Source organism: Paramisgurnus dabryanus, chromosome 2, assembly GCF_030506205.2.
Source record: "Paramisgurnus dabryanus chromosome 2, PD_genome_1.1, whole genome shotgun sequence".
NCBI lineage: Eukaryota > Metazoa > Chordata > Actinopteri > Cypriniformes > Cobitidae > Paramisgurnus > Paramisgurnus dabryanus.
The window spans coordinates 6,579,148-6,604,988 of NC_133338.1; the positions used below are offsets into that span (position 1 = coordinate 6,579,148).

At 36.3% G+C, this 25,841-nt stretch overlaps 1 protein-coding gene across 1 annotated transcript in view; it reads right to left on the reverse strand.

Moving 5' to 3' along the window:
* Positions 1 to 25,841, reverse strand: part of cemip (cell migration inducing hyaluronidase 1) — a 165,670-nt gene that overhangs the window by 9,912 nt on the left and 129,917 nt on the right. The window contains exons 15-24 of the mRNA XM_065249447.2: positions 19,793 to 19,862; positions 19,415 to 19,543; positions 14,426 to 14,511; positions 13,794 to 13,925; positions 10,161 to 10,196; positions 9,754 to 9,909; positions 5,429 to 5,609; positions 3,246 to 3,461; positions 2,728 to 2,939; positions 610 to 795 (exon numbers count right to left, since the gene is read on the reverse strand). Coding sequence (XP_065105519.2) covers positions 610 to 795; positions 2,728 to 2,939; positions 3,246 to 3,461; positions 5,429 to 5,609; positions 9,754 to 9,909; positions 10,161 to 10,196; positions 13,794 to 13,925; positions 14,426 to 14,511; positions 19,415 to 19,543; positions 19,793 to 19,862 — 1,404 coding nt within the window. The remainder of the gene's footprint in view (positions 1 to 609; positions 796 to 2,727; positions 2,940 to 3,245; positions 3,462 to 5,428; positions 5,610 to 9,753; positions 9,910 to 10,160; positions 10,197 to 13,793; positions 13,926 to 14,425; positions 14,512 to 19,414; positions 19,544 to 19,792; positions 19,863 to 25,841) is intronic.

Here is a 25,841-nt window from a genome sequence, read left to right on the forward strand (position 1 = left end):
CATGTTGAAAAAGTATGGGGCCATCCCCAAACTGTTCCCACAAAGTTGGGAGCATGAAATTGTCCAAAATGTCTTGGTATGTATTCAGAAATTGAATTTGTTAATTTAGTGCAAGGTTTTATTAATAATTTTCTTTAAAAAGTTAAGTTATTTCAAAAAAGATTAAGAAAATATTTATACCGTTATGATGTATAAAAAAAGCACTTTTTATTTTTTAAGTATTATATAATTATAATATTTATATTATATGTTTCTTATATAATTATAGGTTTATTATTTAATTATTATATAACATAAAAATTGTGTTTTTTATGTTAAAATAGCTCTGCGGCCCTCCGACGAGATCTGGCCCCAAGCCAGTTTGAGTTTGAGACCCCCGTACTATAAAGTCCACATCACCATCAATTCAGTCTGAAGATTTCCTGAACCTGCTGTCTACCTCTGATGATTTCCTTTCCTCGTCTGACTACATCTATTGATACAAGTGTGAAAGTTGCCGACAAACCCATTGGACATCTTCACATTTACTTTCACCCAGAACCCTGTAGTGCAGATAGTATCTTTTATAAGGACTGTGTAAATAAAGCTGTTATCTGTACAGGCTCTCACCCAGTGTCATCATCCCAGTAGTAATATCCTCTCGTCTGGTGCGTATGGTCCATCTTTTCTCTCTGAGTGGTTTTCATGAACGAGCCGGTCTTTCTGGTCTCTTTGGTGAGGCGGTTGTGGATGTCTGAGATTATGGTGAACTCTGTGCCTTTAGGGTAGCAGATGCCCACACTAATCCAGTCGTTTCTGTTAAAGAAAGAAAAGACAGCACTTCAGTAAATAAATCACTGTTTGACATGTATGCATATGTATTATAATTTGGTATGCGTATCAGAAGAATCACTAGGGGGCGCCATAGTCTTAGTTCAGAGGAGCACTGAATTGAGTTGTTTATTTTTTCTTCTGGTTTGGTTGGTGAGAGAAGAGGGTGTGTATTTTATTAGATATAATTTACAACCACTTATATCGCAACAGCAATCACGTCATGTCTAAGACTAAAAATCTTTCTCTTTAAATGTTTTTTCTTCTGCTCAAAATGACACCTTTGTTGTTTGGTGTTTTATGTTGGTTTTCCCTTGGCAGCAATGACATTACTCATTCATCTACAGGGGTACCACGAGGTGTTCCTATAGTGACACAAAAGGCATGTCACAATGCATCGTTTTTCTATTATTCTGCATTGATACTATCATGTTTAGAAAGATGGTCCTCGAAATGTTTTAAACAGTCATTGGTGGGCTGTAAGTTGCAAAAGGTTGGGAACCCCTGGTTTACACAACATTTTTTTACGTTAAAAAAAAGAAATGGCATTCACTTTAAAGACTTTTAAACTATGAAAACGCGGCTTTGTGATAATGGCGACGTCAGGCGCATGTGATAATTCAGTCTATAGATATGCGCATATATTAGGGATGCACTGAAATGAAAATTCTTGGCCGAAACCGAAAAAACCAAGGTCGAAAACCGAAACCAAAATGCTGAAAGAAATGATTATGCCAATTATTAGTACAATTGCATTTATGGGTATCACTGTGTACTAACTTTACTAGGGGTGTGTGACGGATCACAAAACTCACGGTTCGGATCCCATTACAGTTTTTAAGGCACAGATCAGATTATCGTCCGAAAATTATTAAAACCGAAAATGCTCTTTTGGGCCATTTTCGGACGAAATTTTTTCGGTGGCCGAATATTCGGTGCATCCCTAGCATATATAATCACATCACAAATAGCGGCCTACATGAACGTGTTTGTGGTGCTCAAGTTTATTATTGCTTCTCCAACGAAGTTTACCAAATTTTGCTGCTTTATAGTCCAGGGTCAAAAAATATTGGTCGCCCAAACAAAACTGCTCAGTGCGCCGTCTTGATTGTATTTATCGATCTAAAGCCAAATTTGCATAGTGTTTCTTTCCAACGCATAATTCTATTGTTTTCTTACATCTGTGTACATGTGGATTTTTTTGACAGCATAACGTAAAATTGTGCGTATGTGAATTTTTTCAAAACCGCAAAGGAAACCAATAATTCTTTTACTACGTGTAAATCTAGCCTAAGAGCCTGGACATGGAGTTGTTTAATCGGAGCCGGCGTATTGGGACCCTTGCTATTTTTTGTAAACCAGTTCTCAGAGTGGATAAATTTGAAACCAACACCCTTGTGTGTTTGTTGTACCGCCAATCCAGAAATTATGGAAAATTAATGGAAAAATGTGTAAATTAGCTTATCATAGGCTATTTTACTCTGTAGAAACCACCCACATGCATTCATTTTCTGATCTGATCATGAATTTTCAATGACGCGCGCAGTTATACTATGCTGGCAAATAATCTCAGTTTCAGCACGGTTAGTGAGGACCTCCCTGACCTTATTCTTATTCCAGTTTGGGCACATTTCTGGTCGTGAATGTTGATCTGTTTATAAATGCCCTGTGAGATATAAATGCCGATGACACATGGGTCCTCACTTCGACACGGCATTGTTTCTGCCTTTTGTTCACATTTTTTGATGTTTACGGATGGAAAAACGATCGGATTAAAAAAAAAGGTTGGATAGGCTTCGTGTGGAAGCATTGCTGTTTTTCTCACTTTGTAAGTCTCTCTGTAGAATTGTTTGCTAATTGCAATGTAAATGTCAAGTGTTTGTACAGAACCTAACCATTAATCCATCAATCACAGACCTGTTGAAGTTAATGAGCCAAATGGTGACTTCAGCAGGAGCTGCTTGGTCCCAATGCATTGTGTATCCTTTCCCGAGAGTGATAACAGGCTGGAATTGCTGGTAGTGGTTCCACTTTCCCAGAGCACCCACCAGCTGCAAAGGCTTGTCTGGATACTCATCCTTCACCATCTTCATGTTAAGGTTGGCTGGGTTCCGGGTCTGGACATAAATCTGGAGGAGGGGGGCAGTATTTTAGTGAGCAAGAGTGAACGCTTGACGGGTTTGACAAGGTGATTGGATTTTTCCCAGAAACCGAATCTTAAAGAGGGCTAACAAGGTGTCAGGCTTTTTGGAGAGGGTAAACAAATTCCAAGTCCTTGGAATGTACCAAACAAGTTACTGCCCTCAAGTGAACTATTTGCATGTATATTCTTGTGGCTGCTGACTGCCCAAATTAAGACATTTGGCAACAAACATGCGCATATTTTGGGAGTAACAAGAGGGTGTGACACTTTGCCAGCTGTGGGTTGGACCTACCTGGGCGTAGTGCCCGCTGCAGATGGCAGCTCTCCAGTCTGGGATGTCAATACAGTCCGGGTGTCTCAAGAGCCAGTTGTCCTCTTTGACTAGGAAAGCACCCGGGTATTCGCTGACCGATCCATCGATGTCATGGAAAATGGTTGTCTTGTCGCCGTCCATCTCCATCTTGCTGAACCAGGGACCCGGCTCACCAAAGAACACTCGTGAAGTGATCTAAGCCAATGAAATAAAATCCTTTATGAACCAGAGGACACGTTTACACTATCAGCCAATCCAGAATTTTAAAAAAACTAAAAATATCAAATGTAAATGAATTTGTGCATACACAAAATGTCTTGTTTTCTAATATTTATATAAAAATTCTTACATTGAGATACATTTGCTAGGAAAGAAAGTGGCTTAAGATATTAAGTCTGGTTTATTGAAATAAATGATGAAAATTAAGTTTTTTTTTTTACATAAAACAAGTCAAAATATCTGCCAGTGCAGTAAGAAAAATAAACTTATTTCCAGTTTCAACTTAATTCAGTAAACTTAATTTAAGTTTATTTTTCTTACTGCACTGGCAGATATTTTGACTTGTTTTAAGTAAAAAACCTCTTGATTTTCATCATTTATTATAATAAACAAGACTTTCAAGATTTTCAAGAAAAAAAATTATTAGTATTTTTGTCTTGTTTTCAGTAAAATATCTAAAAATTCTTAAATTCAGATGCTTTTCTTGATGAGCAAAATGACCCAAGAAAATAAGTCTAGTTTTTAGACCAAAAATATCAGATTTAAGTGATTTTGTGCAGAAAACAAGCAAAAATTTGCCAATGGGGTAAGCAATTTTTTCTTGAATTTAGTGTTTAAGCAAAATGTTCAAGTTTTTTTGCTTACCCCACTGCAGATTTTTTTGCTTGTTTTATGCACAAAATCTACTAAATTTTTATATTTTTTGGTCTAAAAACTACACTTATTTTCTTGGGTCGTTTTGCTCATCAAGAAAAAGTATCTTAATTTAATTATTTTTTGATATTTTTACTGAAAACAAGACAAAAATACTAATAAATTATTTTTTTTAAAACAATTTTTAAAAAATACTAAGACATTCATATTTTTGCAGTGTAAAACAAGCAAATAAAAACTGCCAATGGGGTAAGAAAAAAAATTCTAGATTTTTTTTTTTACCCCATTGGCAGTTCTTATTTGCTTGTTAATTAAGTGTTTAAGAAAAAAGGTTAAGACTTTTTTTGCCTGTTTTATGCACAAATTCACTTAAATTTGATTTTTTTGTATAAACTAGACTTATTTTTTTAGATAATTTTGCTCATCAAGAAAATATCTCTTGATTTAATTTTTTTTATTATTTATATTATATTTATGCTAAAAACAACACAAAATACCAAGTAATATTTTTGCGGCTACACTGCAAAAAATGATTTTCAAGAAAAAAAATTCTTAGTATTTTTGTCCTGTTTTCAGTAAAAATCTCTAGAAATTCTTAAATTAAAATGCTTCTTCTTGATGAGCAAAACAACCCAAGAAAATTAGTCTAGTTTTTAGACCAAAAATATCAAATTTAAGTGATTTTGTGCATAAAACAAGCAAAACAATCTGCCAATGGGTAAGCCAAAAAAATCTTTAACATTTTTCTTAAACACTAAATTCAAGAAAAAATTGCTTACCCCATTGGCATTTTTTTGCTTGTTTTATGCACAAAATCACTTAAATTTGATATTTTTGGTCTAAAAACTAGACTTATTTTCTTGTGTCGTTTTGCTCATCAAGAAAAAGCATCTTAATTTAAGAATTTTTAGATATTTTTAATTAAAACAAGACAAAAATACTAAAATTTTTTTTTCTTGAAAATCATTTTTTGCAGTGTAGTGAGTCTTGATAAGGGACTACCAAAAGCCAGAAGAGACCCCATCCTGAGAAAGTCGCATTATTTTTTGACAGTCTGCTTTCTCTCTCTCCCTGTCAAACAGCTGTCATAGACCTGCCTGCAGCTAGCAGACACTCGAAAATGTTATAATCCTCTTTGACATCCTTCACCAAATCAATCAGTGTTCCAAGAATAGCTCAGGGCAAGTGACCCCATCCACTATTATTAAATAACACAAAGATGGCTGACACATATTTTGTCGTAGAGGTCACATGGCCTCCGGAGAAGATGCTACGATCACCGCTCTTACCGGGACGTCATCGAAAGTGATGTCGGTGACGTTGTTGTTGGGGCAACTCTGCCACGAGTTGTTCAGGCGGAAACCGAAAGCAGAGGTGTGCCGTCCGTCCAGGGCTACGAATTTGCGGAAAGTGCAGTTCTGGACGTTGATCGGCCCGTCGTAGATTTGCATTCCACGTATAGGGAAGTTCCTGCAGGCACAAAGCAATGGCACAGGTCAACTTGTCTGCACTCATCACATCATCGTGCCAGAAAGTGCGATTGCCCCACGTAATGCCGCTGGCATTTAGAAAATCGACAAAAATGCAAGTGCACATAAAAGTAAACAAGAACTTTAAAGGTGAAGTGTGTAATTTTCTGCACTAGCAGAACCGAATAGGATTGCAAAAATAATGACATACGCAGTCCCACAGAGGCCATGCATTAATATAATTGTTATGTTTGTTAAGTTATTGGGAAAACAATACAGAAAAATAATAATGGAGGGCCTCTGTGGGATTCTTTATGTTTAGTCATTAGGAAATCTTTCCTCTGGCCAATTATTATTATTATTATTCTTTCTGAACAGCTATAACTTTACATCCCTACGGTGAGAGCCACCAAACTTAGCATGCATGATGGGTCTGTTGCTAATTGAATTTTGTGTCATTTTTGGATGTATGGGATGTATGGTTGCCCAGCAACTAGCAGATAATTTTGTAATTTTTAAAGCCTTTCCCAGGCTTAAAATCTCATGAGACCCCCTCTCCGAGGAACACATTTGCCTCAAGGACTAACCAAATTAAACATTTGTTGCGTTTTGATAAATATAGACATCAAAATGTAAAGACTGTTAATACAACTTCATAAACTCTAAAGTTAACTTTTCAATGCCTCTAGTGGCACCAAACAGAACTGCAATTTGTCAGTTTGCGCCGCTCGATCAATACTATGATTGTAGGGTGGGGTTATCTGTTTCACAACCAATAAACAATGAAGATAAGTGTCAAAAAGTAGACTGAAACTAATCGTTGTTTGTACATTTTTGTCCTTGAGCATCTTGAGATGAGTGATGGTTATTAAATCCTGGGATACACTGCACAATTTGGAATGCACAAAATGGATCGTTTAAACTTAGGTACGACAAGCATGTAGACTGTAGGATACAACAAATGTTCCCAAACTTGTTCAGCGTGCGCCCCCCCCCCCCCTTTGTACGGTGCATTCCTTCGCGGCCCCCCCCAAAGAAAATTTGTGACAAAAACTGTTCTAAAACTCAACATTTTAATAAAAAAAAACATGAAATTATAAAAAAAGTAGTGCTTTTGGTTAGTAGCCTTATTTTTTTAGGTTTAATTACACAGAATTCATGATAAATTAATGTATTTCATAAAATGTCATAAAACTGGGGCCCCCCTGGCACCATCTCGCGGCCCCCAGTTTGAAAACCACTGGGATACAACATAGGAACACTGATCGCCACGATTGTTTTATGATGGTAATCGTTCGTCTGGGACAGCCAAAAATCGTGCAGTGTATCCCGGGCTTTAAAGGCACCATATGTAGGATTTCACCACTAGAGGTCACACTTTCAAAACAGTAACAAAGGCGAAGCTTAATGACGTTATGAAGGAAAGTGGAATGATTTTATGTCATCATAATAAATTAGCTGCGAAGCACCACATGCTGTATAACCACCACTACTGCATTTGCACACATGTTGCCTCGGATATTTGAGAAAAGCATGGATTTTACTTCATTGACATTAACAAGGAATTTATTACATTTATTTATTTAAATGGTTTAAAATAGGAATTTCTTTGGATTTACAAATCCTTGTGAACTTTTGGGATAATTTAAGCACACATGCATAATATATATACACTGTGCAAGTGTTTTTTTTTAAATAAATTTTATCATAAAAATCTTATATATTGTGGCTTATAAAGTGACTACACCTTGTGTAGCACTTCTCATATTATTGCTTCACTAAGACAAATCGCTTGTGTTTTCCTGCCGCTTTGGACAAAAAGCATCTGCTTAATGCCTGAATGTAAGTGACAGTTTATCTAAAACACTTTGTTTACAGCATTCATGCTGAGAAATATGAAGTAGCAGGAGTCAAAGGACGCAAAAGTGGTTTTCAGCCTCCATAAGTCCTCCAGTTGCCAAGATAATATGAAACCCTCCCATCCATTTTCATTGGTGCTACTGCTGAAAAATGATAAAGCTGCTTGCTTTCAATTTTGAAGACTTCCAATAATTATCTCAATTCATTTTGTGCCTCCAGAAGTTTGAGGAACTTTATGCCCTTCAATAACAACAACAGCTGTTTGGGGGATGAATAAAAACAGCCAATTTTGTTCGTCAAGGTTGCACGTTGCATGGTAGAGGTATGGTACACGTGAGACCAAATGTCTGCAATGCAGTCTTTTTTACCTTTAACCCTTTCAACCACAAGTTTTTATGTCAACGACTGCTCCTCAGTGTGAATTATTATTGTGCGAAAAATATGCACATGGAAGTTGGAAAAATGTGCTGAAACATGCAGTCATGTGATGTCATTGGTGATGTGTTTGAATTCTACAATGCACTTCTAGTTTTTACTTTTAAGGTATATTGTGGGTTTTATAACGGAATCTAGTGGTGAGATTGCGAATTGCAACCAACCTCAATTTCATAATGCATAGAGAAGCTACGGTAGCTGCCACAGGACAAACATGTCTTGTAAGTTTGTCCATTTAGAGCTACTGTGGAAACAGGTGAATTCAATGTAGGGGACCCAGGGTGTAAAGATATAAAAACATGACTGATAATATAGTTATGTATATTATATTATATCTCCAAAAAGATCCTTCTAAAAGTTTCACAATAGACCTTTTTAATAATTCGATTAAGTAATCAAAACTGATACTAAATACTTAGTAACACTTTACAATTAGGTTGTATTAGTAAACATTAGTAAATGCATGAACTAACATGAACAAACATTGAACAATATACCAAAGTTTTTCAACATTCATTAATTCTTGTTAACTCTTTCCCGCCATTTAGAGAAAACATTTGACGGGAAAAACGTGTTCCTGATGATTTTTATGATAATCTGTAATACCACGATTATCCACTAAACCCAATTTATAAAAAAACTGAAGCAAAAAATAATTTGTTAATTTTACACTCATTGTATGTTTTGATAATCGTTCTGAATCGGATCTCTAACAAAATTCCTAAAAAAAAAAAGCAATTATTTCAGCTTTTTGCTAAAAATATTTTATATTTTTATATATATTTTATATTTTTGAAGAAAAATACCCATATTTATACGGAGCCCCTAAGGGGACATGGAGAAAAAATGTAATAAAGTTTTGCTTCACGCAGGCACGTGAAACAATCATGCGTGCACGTGAAACTTTTGTTTTCACGTGCGCACGCGATAGTTTCACGTGCTCGCGTGTATGATAGTTTCACACGATAGTTAAAAAAAAAATTCTGCACAAGAAGGATTCGTGTGAGCACATGAAATTTTCACGTGAGCACGCAAAAGTTTCACGTGAACACGCAAAAGTTTCACTCAATGTCACCTTAGGGGCTCGGTATATTTAAGAGTTTATAAACAGAGAAAAAAATAAAGATAGAATGAAAAGTTTTTTCCCCATTTTGTTTCTTTGTTTATTATTTGTTTGAAAGCAGAGGGTCTGTTCTTTCATTTGATATATTTGTATGTTTATATATTTTTAGAAGAATTTTGTGAAAATCAAAAAAAGCTGGCGGGCAACTTTTCAAAGAAAATGCTAGCGGGGAATTAGTTAATTTTAGCTAATGTCAATAATGTTATTTATGTTAGTTCATGGTGCATTAACTAATGTTAACAATTACAGCGCTTGATATAAATGTATTGGTAAATGCTAAAATTAACATAAATACGATTAATAAATGCTATAGAAGTATTGTTCATTGTTAGTTCATTTTAGCTAATGCATTAACTGATTGTTAACAAATGTAACCTTATTGTAAAGTGTTACTAAAATATTACTGTGTCTTACTGTGTACAATTCAGCTTACGTCAAAAAATTTACCCATTTTTTAACCCCTACCATTTGTTTTATTAACCAATCATCTCTTGATGGATAAAATCAAGCGCCACCCTAAATTTGATTCAGAGTAAATATCTTGTTTTACAAAATATTAAAAATAGCTTGCAGTCTGCATGATCACAAAATCAAGTTCAAAGTCAATTTTAATGCACTTTCATTTTTAATGGACAGACAAATGTACCAAAATAAATTTCCTTGGCACCCATTCACAGCTTATTTACAATGTTCTGAAGAGCAAAAATAAGATGTTTGAGATACTCACACTCCTCTGGGCAGAGACCTGCTGAGATGATCGGAACCTCCAGGGCCCCAGCTTTGATCCTCCTGGTCGGGCATCCCTCTGTTCCCGCTCTCCCCCACAAACAGAGAGTTCTTCACCTCTTGACGGGAGCCGTCATCATCTGGGAATGTCCCGCCGCTATATACACAAGCATGCAAAAGTCAGAAAAACATGCTGGTCTAGTTCCTCGCCAAATTACTTTCTCAAAAACTACCACTACTTCTCTGCATCTCAAAAAGATTCCCATATAAGGGATTTTCCAATTACAGTCACAGCGTATTGCTCAATAATGAATTCGGCAAATATGAACGCATTTCATTTTTTATACTGCTGAAATGCGTGCTTGGAAAATAATAGAATAGAAGAAAAATAGTGATTAGCGGGTTTACCTGGCGAGAGTGAGGCCTATTCCATTATCGGCAAACCTGTGTGCAATTGAGATGAAGGAACAGTCAATGGTGACCACATGGTGCAATAAAGAGCAGATTACACAACCCACCGACGTGCTTGATCGAAACGATAAATGATTTATTTGCCAATTCTATAATCCGAAGCTATTTTACAGAAGCTGTTAGACACTCGACATTCATAAAACTAAATTGAAATTGGCCTCTAAATATATTTATGCTTCGTATTCGGTTTTAATTAAGACCTCTGGTGGTTTTTCATTAACACTCACGCATTGGATGTGTGATTCGTTCGTAGGTGATATTTCATAAACGTTGAGCTTTTGTGATAATTGAATTCCGGCATACGAACTCTACCAATTACTTTACTTTTGTTAAATGTCCCATCTGAATTTGATTTGCAAACAAATGAGCTTTTAAATGGTCCCCCTGTATGATATATTGACAAACAAGTGTCTGGTAAGGGGATTGTTGCGTCTCGCTGAGCACAAACAACTGCACTGTTTTTACAAAACAACAATTACAATGTCAAATTAGATCAATGTTTTAAATAAACATACATTTATTACATATAAAGGTAAACACATTGAACCTTTAAAGCACTAGTTTTCAAAAAACATAGTATAATAAACAAAGCAAAGATATTCAGTATAACATACAATCTCTTAAATATAGATTTTTCATGCTCACTCATGTTTATCTTTGTTGCAAGGGGTGTCATGTCAAAATATGTTTTCGGTGTGTCATGTGTGCTGTTCGTCATGTCAAAATATGCGTTCGGTGTGTCGTGTGTGGCTCGTCATGTCAAAATATGTGTTCGGTGTGGCTCGTGTGTGGCTCGTCATGTTAAAATATGAGTTCTGTGCGTCGCGTGTTTGGCTCGTCATGTCAAAATATGTGTTCGGTGTGTCGTGTATGGTTCGTCATGTCAAAATATGTGTTTGGTGCATCGGGTGTGTGGCTCATCATGTCAAAAACATGTGTTCGATGTCATGTGTGTGGTTGGTCATGTCAAAATATGAGTTTGGTGCGTCGCGTGTGTGGCTCGTCATGTCAAAAACATGTGTTCGGTGTCATGTGTGTGGCTTGTCATGTCAAAATATGTGTTCGGTGCATCGCATGTGTGGCTCGTCATGTCAAAAACATGTGTTCGGTGTCATGTGTGTGGCTCGTCATGTCAAAATATGTGTTCTGTGTGTCATGTGTGTTGTTCGTCATGTCAAAATATGCGTTCGGTGTGTCATGTGTGTGGCTCGTCATGTCAAAATATGTGTTCGGTGTGTCGTGTTTGGTTTAGTCATGTCAAAATATGTGTTCGGTGCGTCGGGTTTGTGGCTCGTCATATCAAAATATATGTTCGTTGTCATGTGTGTGGCTCGTCATGTCAAATTATGTGTTCAGTGTCATGTGTGTGGCTCATCATGTCAAAATATGTGGTCGGTGTCATGTGTGTGGCTCGTCATGTCAAAATATGTGTTCAGTGTGTCTCATGTGTGGCTCGTCATGTCAAAATATGAGTTCGGTGTGTCGCGTGTGTGGCTCGTCATGTCAAAATATGTGTTCGGTGCGTCGGGTGTGTGGCTAATCATGTCAAAATATGTGTTCGGTGCGTCGCATGTGTGGCTTGTCATGTCCAAAACATGTGTTTGGTGTCATGTGTGTGGCTCGTCATGTCAAAATATGTGTTCTGTGTGTCGTGTGTGCTGTTCGTCATGTCAAAATATGCATTCGGTGTGTCGTGTGTGTGGCTCGTCATGTCAAAATATGTGTTCGGTGTGTCGTGTATGGTTCGTCATGTCAAAATATGTGTTTGATGCATCGGGTGTGTGGCTCATCATGTCAAAAACATGTGTTTGGTGTCATGTGTGTGGCTCGTCATGTCAAAATATGAGTTTGGTGCGTCGCGTGTGTGGCTCGTCATGTCAAAAACATGTGTTCGGTGTCATGTGTGTGGCTCGTCATGTCAAAAACATGTGTTCGGTGTCATGTGTGTGGCTCGTCATGTCAAAATATGTGTTCGGTGCGTCGCATGTGTGGCTTGTCATGTCAAATACATGTGTTTGGTGTCATGTGTGTGGCTCGTCATGTCAAAATATATGTTCGATGTCATGTGTGTGGCTCGTCATGTCAAAATATGTGTTCGTTGCGTCACATGTGTGGCTCATCATGTCAAAAACATGAGTTCGGTGTCATGTGTGTGGCTCGTCATGTCGAAATATATGTTCAATGTCATGTGTGTGGCTCGTCATGTCAAAATATGAGTTCGGTGCGTCACGTGTGTGGCTCGTCATGTCAAAATATATGTTCGATGTCATGTGTGTGGCTCGTCATGTCAAAATATGTGTTCGTTGCGTCACATGTGTGGCTCATCATGTCAAAAACATGAGTTCGGTGTCATGTGTGTGGCTCGTCATGTCGAAATATATGTTCAATGTCATGTGTGTGGCTCGTCATGTCAAAATATGAGTTCGGTGCATCATGTGTGTGGCTCGTCATGTCAAAATATGTGTTCGGTGCGTCGCATGTGTGGCTCGTCATGTCAAAAACATGTGTTTGGTGTCATGTGTGTGGCTCGTCATGTCAAAATATATGTTCGATGTCATGTGTGTGGCTCGTCATGTCAAAATATGTGTTCGTTGCGTCACATGTGTGGCTCATCATGTCAAAAACATGAGTTCGGTGTCATGTGTGTGGCTCGTCATGTCGAAATATATGTTCAATGTCATGTGTGTGGCTCGTCATGTCAAAATATGAGTTCGGTGCGTCACGTGTGTGGCTCGTCATGTCAAAATATATGTTCGATGTCATGTGTGTGGCTCGTCATGTCAAAATATGTGTTCGTTGCGTCACATGTGTGGCTCATCATGTCAAAAACATGAGTTCGGTGTCATGTGTGTGGCTCGTCATGTCGAAATATATGTTCAATGTCATGTGTGTGGCTCGTCATGTCAAAATATGAGTTCGGTGCGTCACGTGTGTGGCTCGTCATGTCAAAATATGTGTTCGGTGTGTCGTGTGTGTGGCTCGTCATGTCAAAATATGTGTTCGGTGTCATGTGTGTGGCTCATCTTGTCAAAATATGTGTTCTGAGTGTCATGTGTGTGGCTCGTCATGTCAAAATATGTGTTCGGTGTCATGTGTGTGGCTCGTCATGTCAAAATATGTGTTCGGTGTGTCGTGTGTGTGGCTCGTCATGTCAAAATATGTGTTCGGTGTCATGTGTGTGGCTCATCTTGTCGAAATATGTGTTCGGTGTGTCTCGTGTGTGGCTCGTCATGTCAAAATATGTGTTCGGTGCATCATGTAAAATACATGCCTGCAGGAAACTCCATTAACATTAATATGATTACACATGAAATTAAGCAAATATGTCTCTTTTATCATAAACCCCTTCGACGCGTCTGCAGCAGGCACCTATTTTGACGTGACATGTGATGCCTATAGGTTCACATAACGTGCCGAACACATATTTTGACATGACGAGCCATACACGACGGGCTAAATACATATTTTGACGAGCTTTGCATTTGTGCGCCCTCTGTTAAGAAGTCACCGCCCGCCACTGGCGACTACATATCTTAATATGTTTCCACCAAATGGAGTAAACTCACTTACTGGCAATCATCCAGCCAAATATCCCCACCCCTCAGCCAAGCACCATGGTCCTGGTTTTTGTAGGCAACAAAGTGATGGATTAGAGCAGGAACTCTTGGTTTAAAGGGGTCTGCATCCTGGTGTGGTCCGTACCTGTCGAAAATAGCTTGGCATTAATATGAACTGACTGGCTAAACTGGTATAGGTTCAAATCAATGAAGAACTGGTCTTGGTGTTGGTGGTTAAAGGTTTATTTTACCCAAAAATAAAAGTTCTGTCATTATTTAGTCTCCTTTATGTTACTAAAAATAATCTTAAAACTAAAAATATTTAAATCTTTATGCAAATATTTATCATACAAAGACAGTTTGAAGTGACCATGTGACATTGTTGACACATGCAGGAGCTGCGATCCACAAAATAAACAAAAACTGTTCTTTAAGCACATACTGTATGTTAAAAATCATTGTAGAAAACTTTGTAACTTTGTAAGCTTATAATAATGATATATAATTTAACATGTCGGATAGGTTTTTTTGTGGGTTTTAACTTCATGCTGCATTTTTTACTGTGTATTGTTATGTTATTTGTTTTAAATAACATAAGCTGGTGATGCTATGCAGATGCAGGCGTGTGAAACTTTGAATGCTCACCTGGCTCCTACGAGGGAAAGGTAAGGCCGCTTGTCTTTCGCATTAGCCTCGGTCGTCTTTACACCATTGTCGAGGATCATCCCCGCCTAACAACACACATTTGTTTGAACTCAAACAGAGGTAAAGTTTCACATTTCTAATCACAACAAATGAAAACTTCATTCATCAATACTTTATGTGCGGTACTTAACACATGCTTTCCCCCTTTGCTTATTGTAAAACAGAGATAAAGTACTTGAGTAATTTACATTATATATTCACAAGTCAAAATGTAATCGGACACAGCTGGGGTCATTCATCCTTTTTAAGAAAGCACGGACCTAAAGCCATGAGTTATAATTATAGCATCAATTCAGATGGAGAAACTTGATTTGAATATAAACATGGTGGACAATCAGCCTATAAACAATTATATTGAAATGCCAAACAACTAAAGTAATTTCAACCGGTTTAACTTTAACATCTGGTGTGTGTTTGAATCTGACACAGTTGGGATATTGAGTAAATTGTGATTTAAACAGGTTGTTTTACAAGGTTTACACAACCAAAGTTTGTTTTATTAGAAAATCTTGTTGGTCTCTTGATTTCATTACTTAATTTAAAGTTTTCAGGCAAGAAAAACAATTATGCTTAATATGTAAAGGGGTCGGTTATTCACCCCAAAAAATCTATCTACCCAACTAAATATTCATCTATATATCTATCCATCCATCTATCTATCAGTCCCTCCATCTATTCATATATCTATCTATTTATATATCTATCTATCTATCTTACATCCATCCATCTAACCCTCCATTCATCCATTTTTCTTTCTATCCATCCATCTTTTGCCATCCATCCATCTATCTATCTGTCCATCCATCTGTTAATATATCTATCTATTTATATATCTATCCAGCTTACGTCATCGATCCATCTATCCGTCCATCTGTTCATATATCTATCTATTTATATATCTATCCATCTTACGTCCATCCATCTAACCGTCCATCCATCCATATATCTTTCTAGCCATCCATTCATCCATCTGTCCGTCCATCCATCTTTTCATATATCTATCTATTCATATATCCATCCATCTTACATCCATTCATCCATCCATCTATCCGTTCATCCAGCTGTTCATATATCTATCTATTTATATATCTATCCATATTACCGTCCATCCATCCATTTATCTTTCTATCCATCCATCCATCCATCCATCCATCCATCTGTTCATATATCTATCTATCCATCTTACGTCCATCCATCCACCCATCCATCCATCCATCCATCCATCCATCCATCCATCCATCCATCCATCTATCTATCTATCCGTCCATCCATCTGTTCATATATCTATCTATTCATATATCCATCCACTTTACGTCCTCCATCCATCCATCCATCTGTTCAAATATCTATCTTTTTATATATCTATCCATCTTACATCCATCCATCTACAGTAACTGTCCATCCATCCATATATCTTTCTATCCATGCATCTATCCGTCCATCCATCTGTTCATATATCTATCTATTCATATATTCATCCATCTTACGTCCATCCATCCATCTATCCGTCCGTCCATCTGTTTATATATCTATCTATTTATAAATCTATCCATCTTACATCCATCCATCTAAACGTCCATCCATCCATATATCTTTCTATCCATCCATCCATCCATCCATCCGTCCATCCATCTGTTCATATATCTATTTATTCATATATCCATCCATCTATCTGTCCGTCCATCTGTTCATATATCTCTCTATTCATATATCCATCCATTTTACGTCCTCCATCCATCCATCCATCCATCTTTTCAAATATCTATCTATTTATATATCTATCCATCTTACATCCATCCATCTACAGTAACTGTCCATCCATCCATATATCTTTCTATCCATGCATCTATCCATCCATCCATCTGTTCATATATCTATCTATTCATATATCCATCCATCTTACGTCCATCCATCCATCTATCCGTCTGTCCATCTGTTCATATATCTATCTATTTATAAATCTATCCATCTTACATCCATCCATCTAACCGTCCATCCATCCATATATCTTTCTATCCATCCATCCGTCCATCCATCTGTTCATATATCTATTTATTCATATATCCATCCATCTATCCGTCCGTCCATCTGTTCATATATCTATCTATTTATAAATCTATCCATCTTACATCCATCCATCTAACCGTCCATCCATCCATATATCTTTCTATCCATCCATCCATCCATCCATCCGTCCATCCGTCTGTTCATATATCCATTTATTCATATATCCATCCATCTATCCGTCCGCCATCTGTTCATATATCTATCTATTTATAAATCTATCCATCTTACATCCATCCATCTAACCGTCCATCCATCCATATATCTTTCTATCCATCCATCCATCCATCCATCCATCTGTTCATATATCTATCTATTCATATATCCATCCATCTTACATCCATCCATCTAACCGTCCACCATCCATATATCTTTCTATCCATCCATCCATCCATCCATCTATCTGTCCATCAATCTGTTCATATATCTATCTATTTATATATCTACCCATCTTACGTCCATCCATCTAACCGTCCATCCATCCATATATCTTTCTATCCATCCATCTATCCACCCATCCATCCATCTGTTCATATATCTATCTATTCATATATCCATCCATCCACCCATCTAACGGTCTGTCCATTTATTCATCCATCCATCCCTCCATCTATACAGTATGTATAACCATCAATCACTCTATCATACAGTGTTGTACTGACTGTATAGTGTGTATTACATCCATCCATCTAACCGTCCATCCATCCATATATCTTTCTATCCATCCATCCATCCATCCATCCGTCCATCCATCTGTTCATATATCCATTTATTCATATATCCATCCATCTATCCGTCCGCCATCTGTTCATATATCTATCTATTTATAAATCTATCTATCTTACATCCATCCATCTAACCGTCCATCCATCCATATATCTTTCTATCCATCCATCCATCCACCCATCCATCCATCTGTTCATATATCTATCTATTCATATATCAATCCATCTTACGTCCATCCATCTAACCGTCCATCCATCCATATATCTTTCTATCCATCCATCCATCTATCTGTCCATCAATCTGTTCATATATCTATCTATTTATATATCTATCCATCTTACGTCCATCCATCTAACCGTCCATCCATCCATATATCTTTCTATCCATCCATCCATCCACCCACCCATCCATCCATCTGTTCATATATCTATCTATTCATATATCCATCCATCTTACGTCCATCCATCTGTTCATATATCTATCTATTCATATATCCATCCATCTTACGTCCATCCATCTAACCGTCCATCCATTCATATATCTTTCTATCCATCCATCCATCCATCCATCCATCCATCCATCTATCTGTCCATCAATCTGTTCATATATCTATCTATTCATATATCCATCCATCTTACGTCCATCCATCTAACCGTCCATCCATCCATATATCTTTCTATCCATCCATCCATCCATCCATCTATTGGTCCATCCATCTGTTCATATATCTATCTATTCATATATCCATCCATCTTACGTCCATCCATCCATCCATCCATCCATCCATCCATCTATATAACTGTCCATCCATCCATCTATATAACGCCTATCCATCCATCTATATAACCGTCCATATATCCATATATCTATCTATCCATCAACCCATCTAACGGTCTGTCCGTCCATTTATTCATCCATCCATCCATCCCTCCATCTATATGTATAACCATCCATCACTCTATCATACAGTGTTGTACTGACTGTATAGTGTGTTCTATCTATCTATCTATCTATCTATCCATCCATCCATCCATCCATCCATCCATCCATCCATCCATCCATACATCCATCCATCCATCCATCCATCCATCCATCCATCCATCCATCCATCTATCTATCTGTTCATATATCTATCTATTCATCCATCTATACCATATATAACCATCCATCCATCCATCCATCTATGTAACCGTTCATCCATCCATCCATCCATCCATCCATCCATCCATCTATCTATATAACCGTCCATCCATACATACATCCATCCATCTAACTGTCCATCCATACATCTATCTATCTATATAACCGTTCATCCATTTATCCATCCATACATTCATTCATGCCTTTATCATACAGTATTGTATTAAATGTGTTTTCTATCTATCTATCTATCTATCTATCTATCTATCTATCTATCTATCTATCTATCTATCTATCTATCTATCTATCTATCTATCTATCTATCTATCTATCTATCTATCTATCTATCTGTCTGTCCATATATCCATCTATATATCTATCACTCAGTGTATTTATAACTGTATCAGACACACCTTTTTCTTTCTTTTTTATTCCGTCCTTGACTAGGCATTCTCAAGCCAACATAAAGTTTGTCCTCAAACTTTACTATCTAGTTACGTCATATCTCTGTTTATTTTACAGCCCTATTATAAATAATGCTCTTCCTTGGCCATTTCTAAACATTTCTCACTTTTAAATGGCAACTTGCACACACATTTTCGCTTTCTCCATTTTCGCTAACTTTGGTGTTATAAGCCTAAGTTGGCCTGGGCTTTGCCATACACTTCTTCATAGTGACAGAAGACCATGCTGTATTTTAGCACAAACACAACAACCCCTGGAAGCCTTAAATCATATTTTATAAGGAGCTAAGTAGCTAGAAGCTCACAATGAATTATATTTCAATTATGGTGGCCGCGCTGAGAACGATGCCATAGATTACGGCAGAAAGCGATCGCCATCTTCCGTTTTTGAACAACAAGATCATCAATCTTCCGCGTCGGCCTTCTAATGGTATATACGGAGGGCTCGGACACCCTCACCTATATCACCGGTACCCCTATATCACCGGTACCCCGACCCACATTCACACAGACACACACACACACATGTACTCACCCTGTAATTGGAGTGAGCTCTGTTATTAATGAACAGCCCCATGGGTGTATGCTCGGTTTTGCCGGGGGAGTACATGCCCTCCGATGGCCCGGTGGGGACGTGGTGGAAAATAAACCAGAATCCCGTTTCCTGCGAGACCACACACACAAACACACCGTAAGGGCAAGAAAGAATGTAAGTCAGTACTAATGATTCTCCTAATGGCCCAGCGTATGAATAATGAACTCACAGCGGTACATCACAACACACACACTCACACGCGGACCTGACCGCTGTGCGCTTTATCACAAACAAGCTAGGTAGGTGGAAAAGAGCCGCGGTGCGCACGGATACCGTGGCACCATTAATCAGAGCCATCGCCGTGGTAACGGGTCTCACCTCGGAACCGGCCGCAGCGCAGTTGATGAGATTGTTATTGGGGTTAGCTATCCAGAAGGTAGAGGTGGCACTAAAAGAGGAAGAGAGAGATACTGATTAGATTGTGTGCCATCTTATTGCTTTCTGCCTCCACTGTAGCAGGCATAAACAAACACGGTTGACATTTACCAGATGTCCGTTCTAAACCTGACCCCAGACAGATTATTCGGCTCCACTGTAACTAAACATGAAATAAAAACATGACGTGACTTTTATTGTTTCATTTTTAAGTATTTTTTTCATTGATAGGGACACAAAGAGGGAAAAAAGGATCTGGAAAGGTTCGAACCTAAGGAACAAAACTGAAGCACGTGCTCTCCATGCCAGACAAAGGTTTTGACCCAAATACTGTACGTCTGAGAACCATAATGAAATGCTGGTTTCAATGCATATTACTTTTGTAATATAACATAAAGAATAATATAAGATAAAAGTAGGGGTGAGACTTAGGAATGAAATGAATCAAAAATGGGCCTAGCATACAAAAATGAAGCCATTTCATTAAAATGAATTTAATAAGGGCATTTTAATACATTTTGATAAGAGAAAATGACGACAGATGTGTTTTAATCATGTTTTAATGTGGACTGATATATCATGGTTAATAATCTTTTAATGAAAATCACACTGCAATATGCGATTTGAAACAATCTCTATAATGTATACAGTAAAAATACTTTTTTTTACTAAATTTACATCTAAAAGGTTTGCCACGAACGCCAGTATATAAAAGAGCAGTCATTGCAATATAATTTACTAATGCATGGGTCTTCAACAGGGGGTCTAGGACCCCTTAAGGGTTCTGTGGTGTTGTTACCAGGGATCCTCCAAAATGGTTAAATTCAAAATATTTTTTGGGGAAAATGAAACAAAAATGAAATAATAGTCTAAAAATTATTATTTTAATATTTTTGTAATGTAACCATCATAACCAAGTATGAAAATCCAGTCATATGGTACTATACATGTCTTTATAGTAGCGCTTAATCGTGATTAATCACATACAAAATAAAAGTTTTTTGCATAATTTATGTATGTGCACTGTGTGAAATAATTTTATATATATAAATAAACCAATGTTAATGTTTGTATTTAAGAAACATTTACATGTATATTTATATATATATATTTTGATATATTTTATATTATAAATATACTATTAATTAAAAAAATATACCCAAATAACATTTTGCTTAAATTCATTCATTCATGTATGCGTATATTTATATATACATAATATACAGTATACACACAGTACACACACACATATTATGCAAACATAAACTTTTATTTAGGGCTGTCAAAAGATTAATCGTGATTAATCACATCTAAAATAAAAGTTTGTGTTTACATAACATATGTGTGTGTAATGTGTATAATTATTATGTATATATAAATACACACACATTCATGTGTATATTTAAGAAATATTTGCATTTATATACTGTATAAACATTTATATAATTTATATTATATAGAAATATAAATATTTTATATAGAAATATAACCAATTTTTCTTAAATATATACATGACTGTGTGTGTTTTTATATATAAATATTAATTATACACACTACACACACATATGTTATGTAAACACAAACTTTTATTTTAGATGTGATTAATCACGATTAATCTTTTGACAGCCCTACTTTTATTTTGTATGTGATTAATCGCGATTAATCTTTTCACAGCCCTACTTTATAGACATGGTACAAAATGCTTAATTTGATACAATGTGTCTGGGGCGTTGGAAGACAAAAAATGTGGGTGGGTCCAAAACATTTAATTCTCGTATTCTGGTGCTTTTTAATTAAATTTAAAAAGTACTTTGTTTACGTTGTTCTGTCACGGCTGGGAGTGCATGTCAGGCAAAAGTCGTGAAATCTTTGAAAACACGAAATGGATTTTAAATTATACGGACTGTAAATCAGGAGTCTCCAACCTTTTTGTGGGCACGGGCTACCACAATGGATAAAACAATCTGACGGGCTACTTTTTGATATAGTCTACTCAAAACTTTTTTGTTTTACTTGTTGATTTTATTTTATTTTACTTGTTGATATGTTTTAGTATTGTTTAAAACTACATAAACCAGGCCAAGCTTATATAAAACACGGGCACCACGTTGGAGACTCCTGCTCTAAATAATGAAAGTGGAAGGAATCATAGGAAGCAGCGGTGGGGAAGTTAAGGCTGTAGTGTACAGATGTGGCCTTTAAAAACGCGCGTTTTCTCCCGCGGCATTCGCCAAATCGTCTCGCGGAGTCACGCAGAATTCTGCAAGTCTTTTCGGGGGGGCTACTTTCCCTTTTCCCTTAATGTGTTTCGCTTCACAGAAAATCCACCAGGTGGCGCATAAAAAACTACATTTTTATATGCGTTGTCATTGCGGTTGTTTCCAGAAGTTATAAAAGGGCATTGCTGAATATTTAATATTTCTATTAAAACAGCAAAGTGACGTCAACCCCTTCTTGCCAGCATAACAGCGCATACATATATTAAGATGACTGTACGTGCAATGGGCATTTATACAAAGTGCAACAAAGAATTTAGTGTGAGCCTAATACACTTAACTCTATTTACAATGAATATCTTAATTATTTGTGTTGTCGAATTTTGACACCGTTTCATTGTTTGTTCATAATATTAATAATTATGTCCGTTTTTCTAAAAGTATTAATATTTTAAAGAGATTCATGTGGTATAAAAATACATGCTTTAAAGTTAAAAATGTTGTAAAAATATATTAGTATTATTGTTCTTAATATATTAAGAACAATAATATGACACATGTATATTGCGCTAAAATGCTATACATATGGAAAGAGGAATTATTCTCAACCACCACCAATAAAGTTTAAAAAATATTCTTTAAAAACGGCGTTTAAACCCATGCAGAGCGAACAAGAAAACATGGGCCTATGCTTACATACTGTACAGTGGGCATATGATATCTTTATTTAGTTTTACATATTTAAAACTTTAATAATACCTTTCTTGCGCATATAGGCAGTCAGTGTTATGATTTTTTTTAATCCTTTCAGCCGTTATTCATAACAAAAAAAATATTTTTCAGTGGCTTTGTAAATATATTACTAAAATAATGGATTAAAGTAACTTTATAAAATCTCTTAATGTCACTTATGTATTTTTTAGTTGGTCAAAACAAAATAAATGGCTAGAAATAGAACAGACATTTTAATTAAAAATGTACATATATTATAGGCGTATATTATAGGTCCTTCCAGATATCTTATCTCAGACGTTCGCAGTCAACACTTTTAAAACTTTTTTATATAAAATCTAATTTATAAATTAAAAAACAAAGTTTTAAGTTAACACAATAATAAATATGTTTATTTTTATTGAAAGAAAAACGTAGAAAATGTTATTATGGGTATAGTTGATGCAAATAAAGTGTGCAGTATACAAAAAATGCAAACAAATTATTTCTAAAAGTGGCAAGATTTTAAAAAGATAAAGGTGGTATAAAGAAAGACATGAGAAAAGTAGAGGTATGCAAAAGAGCACAGTTATTGTTAATTAAAGCGGTTTTATTCACCTTTGTTTGAATTGACAAGCATTTTATTCGCCACTTTCAACACATTTTGTGATTCATTTACTGATTTATTACAGAAAATTGTTGTCAGAAGCAAAGCTATTGTACAAAGCATCTTTATATGTATGTTTTAAAGTTAAAAATGTTGTAAAAAATATATTAGTATTCTTTTATTTAAGAATAACAATATGATACATTTATATTGCGCTAAAATGCAATATACATTATTCTGCAATATAAATTATTCTCAACCACCACCAATAAAGTTTAAACATTATTCTTTAGAAAAAAAACGGCATTTAAACCCGTGTTGCGTGGAGCGAACAAGAAAACATATGCTTACATGCTTATTAGGCATATGATATCTTTTTTATTTAGTTTTACAGTTTTAAAAGTGGCAAAAAAGTTCTTAAAATCTAATGAATACTGGTTTTGTAAAATGTATATAACTGCAGATGCGTGCGTGGGATCCGGGCAGGTATCATTTTCCTCCAGACCTTGACGCATGGTCGCGGGAAGGCGAGAAATATATTTTTTTTAAGTTAAAATATTTTGCACAATTGATATATTACTTATGAATATTTTAGGAAATTATTTTTGACACACGTAGGTTATTACGTGTATTTTGGATTTTAATTTCATTACTGTGCCTATCCGTGGCCTCATCCGAGCGCACTTTCTCCGCCTTGCATCTTTTGAAGACATTGGCATGCAGCACCATGACCCAGAAAAGACTCACACACCTTTCCCTGATGCATGCCCACACAGAAATACTGAACTCCCTGGACATTCGTCCTCTAGCTCATGAGAGTCTTTGGAATCTCTATTATACAACCGGCGCAATTCGCGAGGCAAGTTCTTTTCTGCTCGAGTAAAGAGCGCGTTGATAATATGCGTATTAACGGAATGACATCGCGGGTTTGTTTATTACATGGATGCGCAGCAGCACAAAAACGCTTTTTAATATGAAAAATTAAAGGATTAAAATGTAACAGATTATTATTGAGTCTCTTGGACATAAATGATGACCAATTATGAGACGTTAGAAGGCGCAAAGAGCTGCTTCATCTGTAGCTAAGTAAATAAATGCTTTGCTTTAAACAAATGCATCTACTTTTAAATGTTTTTTTTTTTAAATGCTACCCAACGGATTTATTGTATATAATGACTCTGCACCTGTAGATATGGTGAGATGAGAAAACATTTTAAGTAATGCTTTTAAAAAAAACATTTCGCTGTCCAAGTGCTGAAATGGCTCTCCACACGTTTGTAAATTCTTTATCTTTTGTTTGTAACAAATAAAGTATTTTTACAGTACAAACCTTATAAAGCCTATTCTAAAAATGTAATTATACACCATGTTTTTCTTTATAAAAGTATACAATATCAGAACTAAACCCATTATTATTTTTGTTCAAATTATGAATTATTTATATGTTTAAAAAAGACAGTAATAGTACTATTTAGTAAAAAAAAAAGATCTATATAAAAATATACTAGGTATGTTAATGTGAGAATATTTTACATGTGTTAATCGACGTGTGATCTTAACTTAAAAACGAAAGTAAAATATGTTCGTCCGCATGGACATTGAAAACTGTGAAGTTTAATTAATATTATATGTTGTTATAATATTATATGTTGTATGTAAATTGTAACGAAAGTAATTCCCCCTGGGATAAGTATTTTTGCTTCTGGTTAATAGCGCATATTCATCTGAGAACTGATGATGTCTGTGTGTTTCAGACCCTGGCTGTGTGCCCTGAAGTGTATATGACAATAAAGTAGTAAATCTCAATGTATTTATTTTTAAAATGTATTTTAAATAGGCCTATAGGCTCATAGGTTTTTTGGTTAAAAAAATTCACAGCACCCCCTGTTCAAAATGACTTCCAGCGGCCCTGCCTTGACGCTTTGTGTGTTCGACTTTAAATGGTGCGGCGCTGACTGGTCGGCGTATGACATCAGAGTACCGCGAGAGCAAAGGTAAAGTCGGACCATTTGTAACATTTCGACTTGCTCTCGCGGTACTTTGATGTCTTCGTTGCCGAACTGTCTGCGCAGCGCCACATAGAAACGCCCTTTGACTCTTTAAGGCAAAGTACCAGCAACATGAGAAGTGGTGGCACGCAAAAGAAAGTGAAGGTACGCAGTACGCTAAAATATAAAGTGTCTGTACTGCGAGCACTGGTATAGTTATTTACATCGTGTGTTGCTCTTTCACCATTGTGCACCCGCGCACTCGCTCTGTAGTTTGTAGCTCGCGCTCCGGCTTCGATAAACAATGCCCGTTTCTCAATACCAAGTAGGGGAGAGTGGGGCAAAGTGAGCCAGTGGGTAAGTTGACCCACCCCCTTTATCTAGGCAACCATACAGATTTGTAGCCGTGTGACCACAAATACAGGTAGCAACCATAATTTATATTTGGCTATGTTAAAGAGAAGGACAAA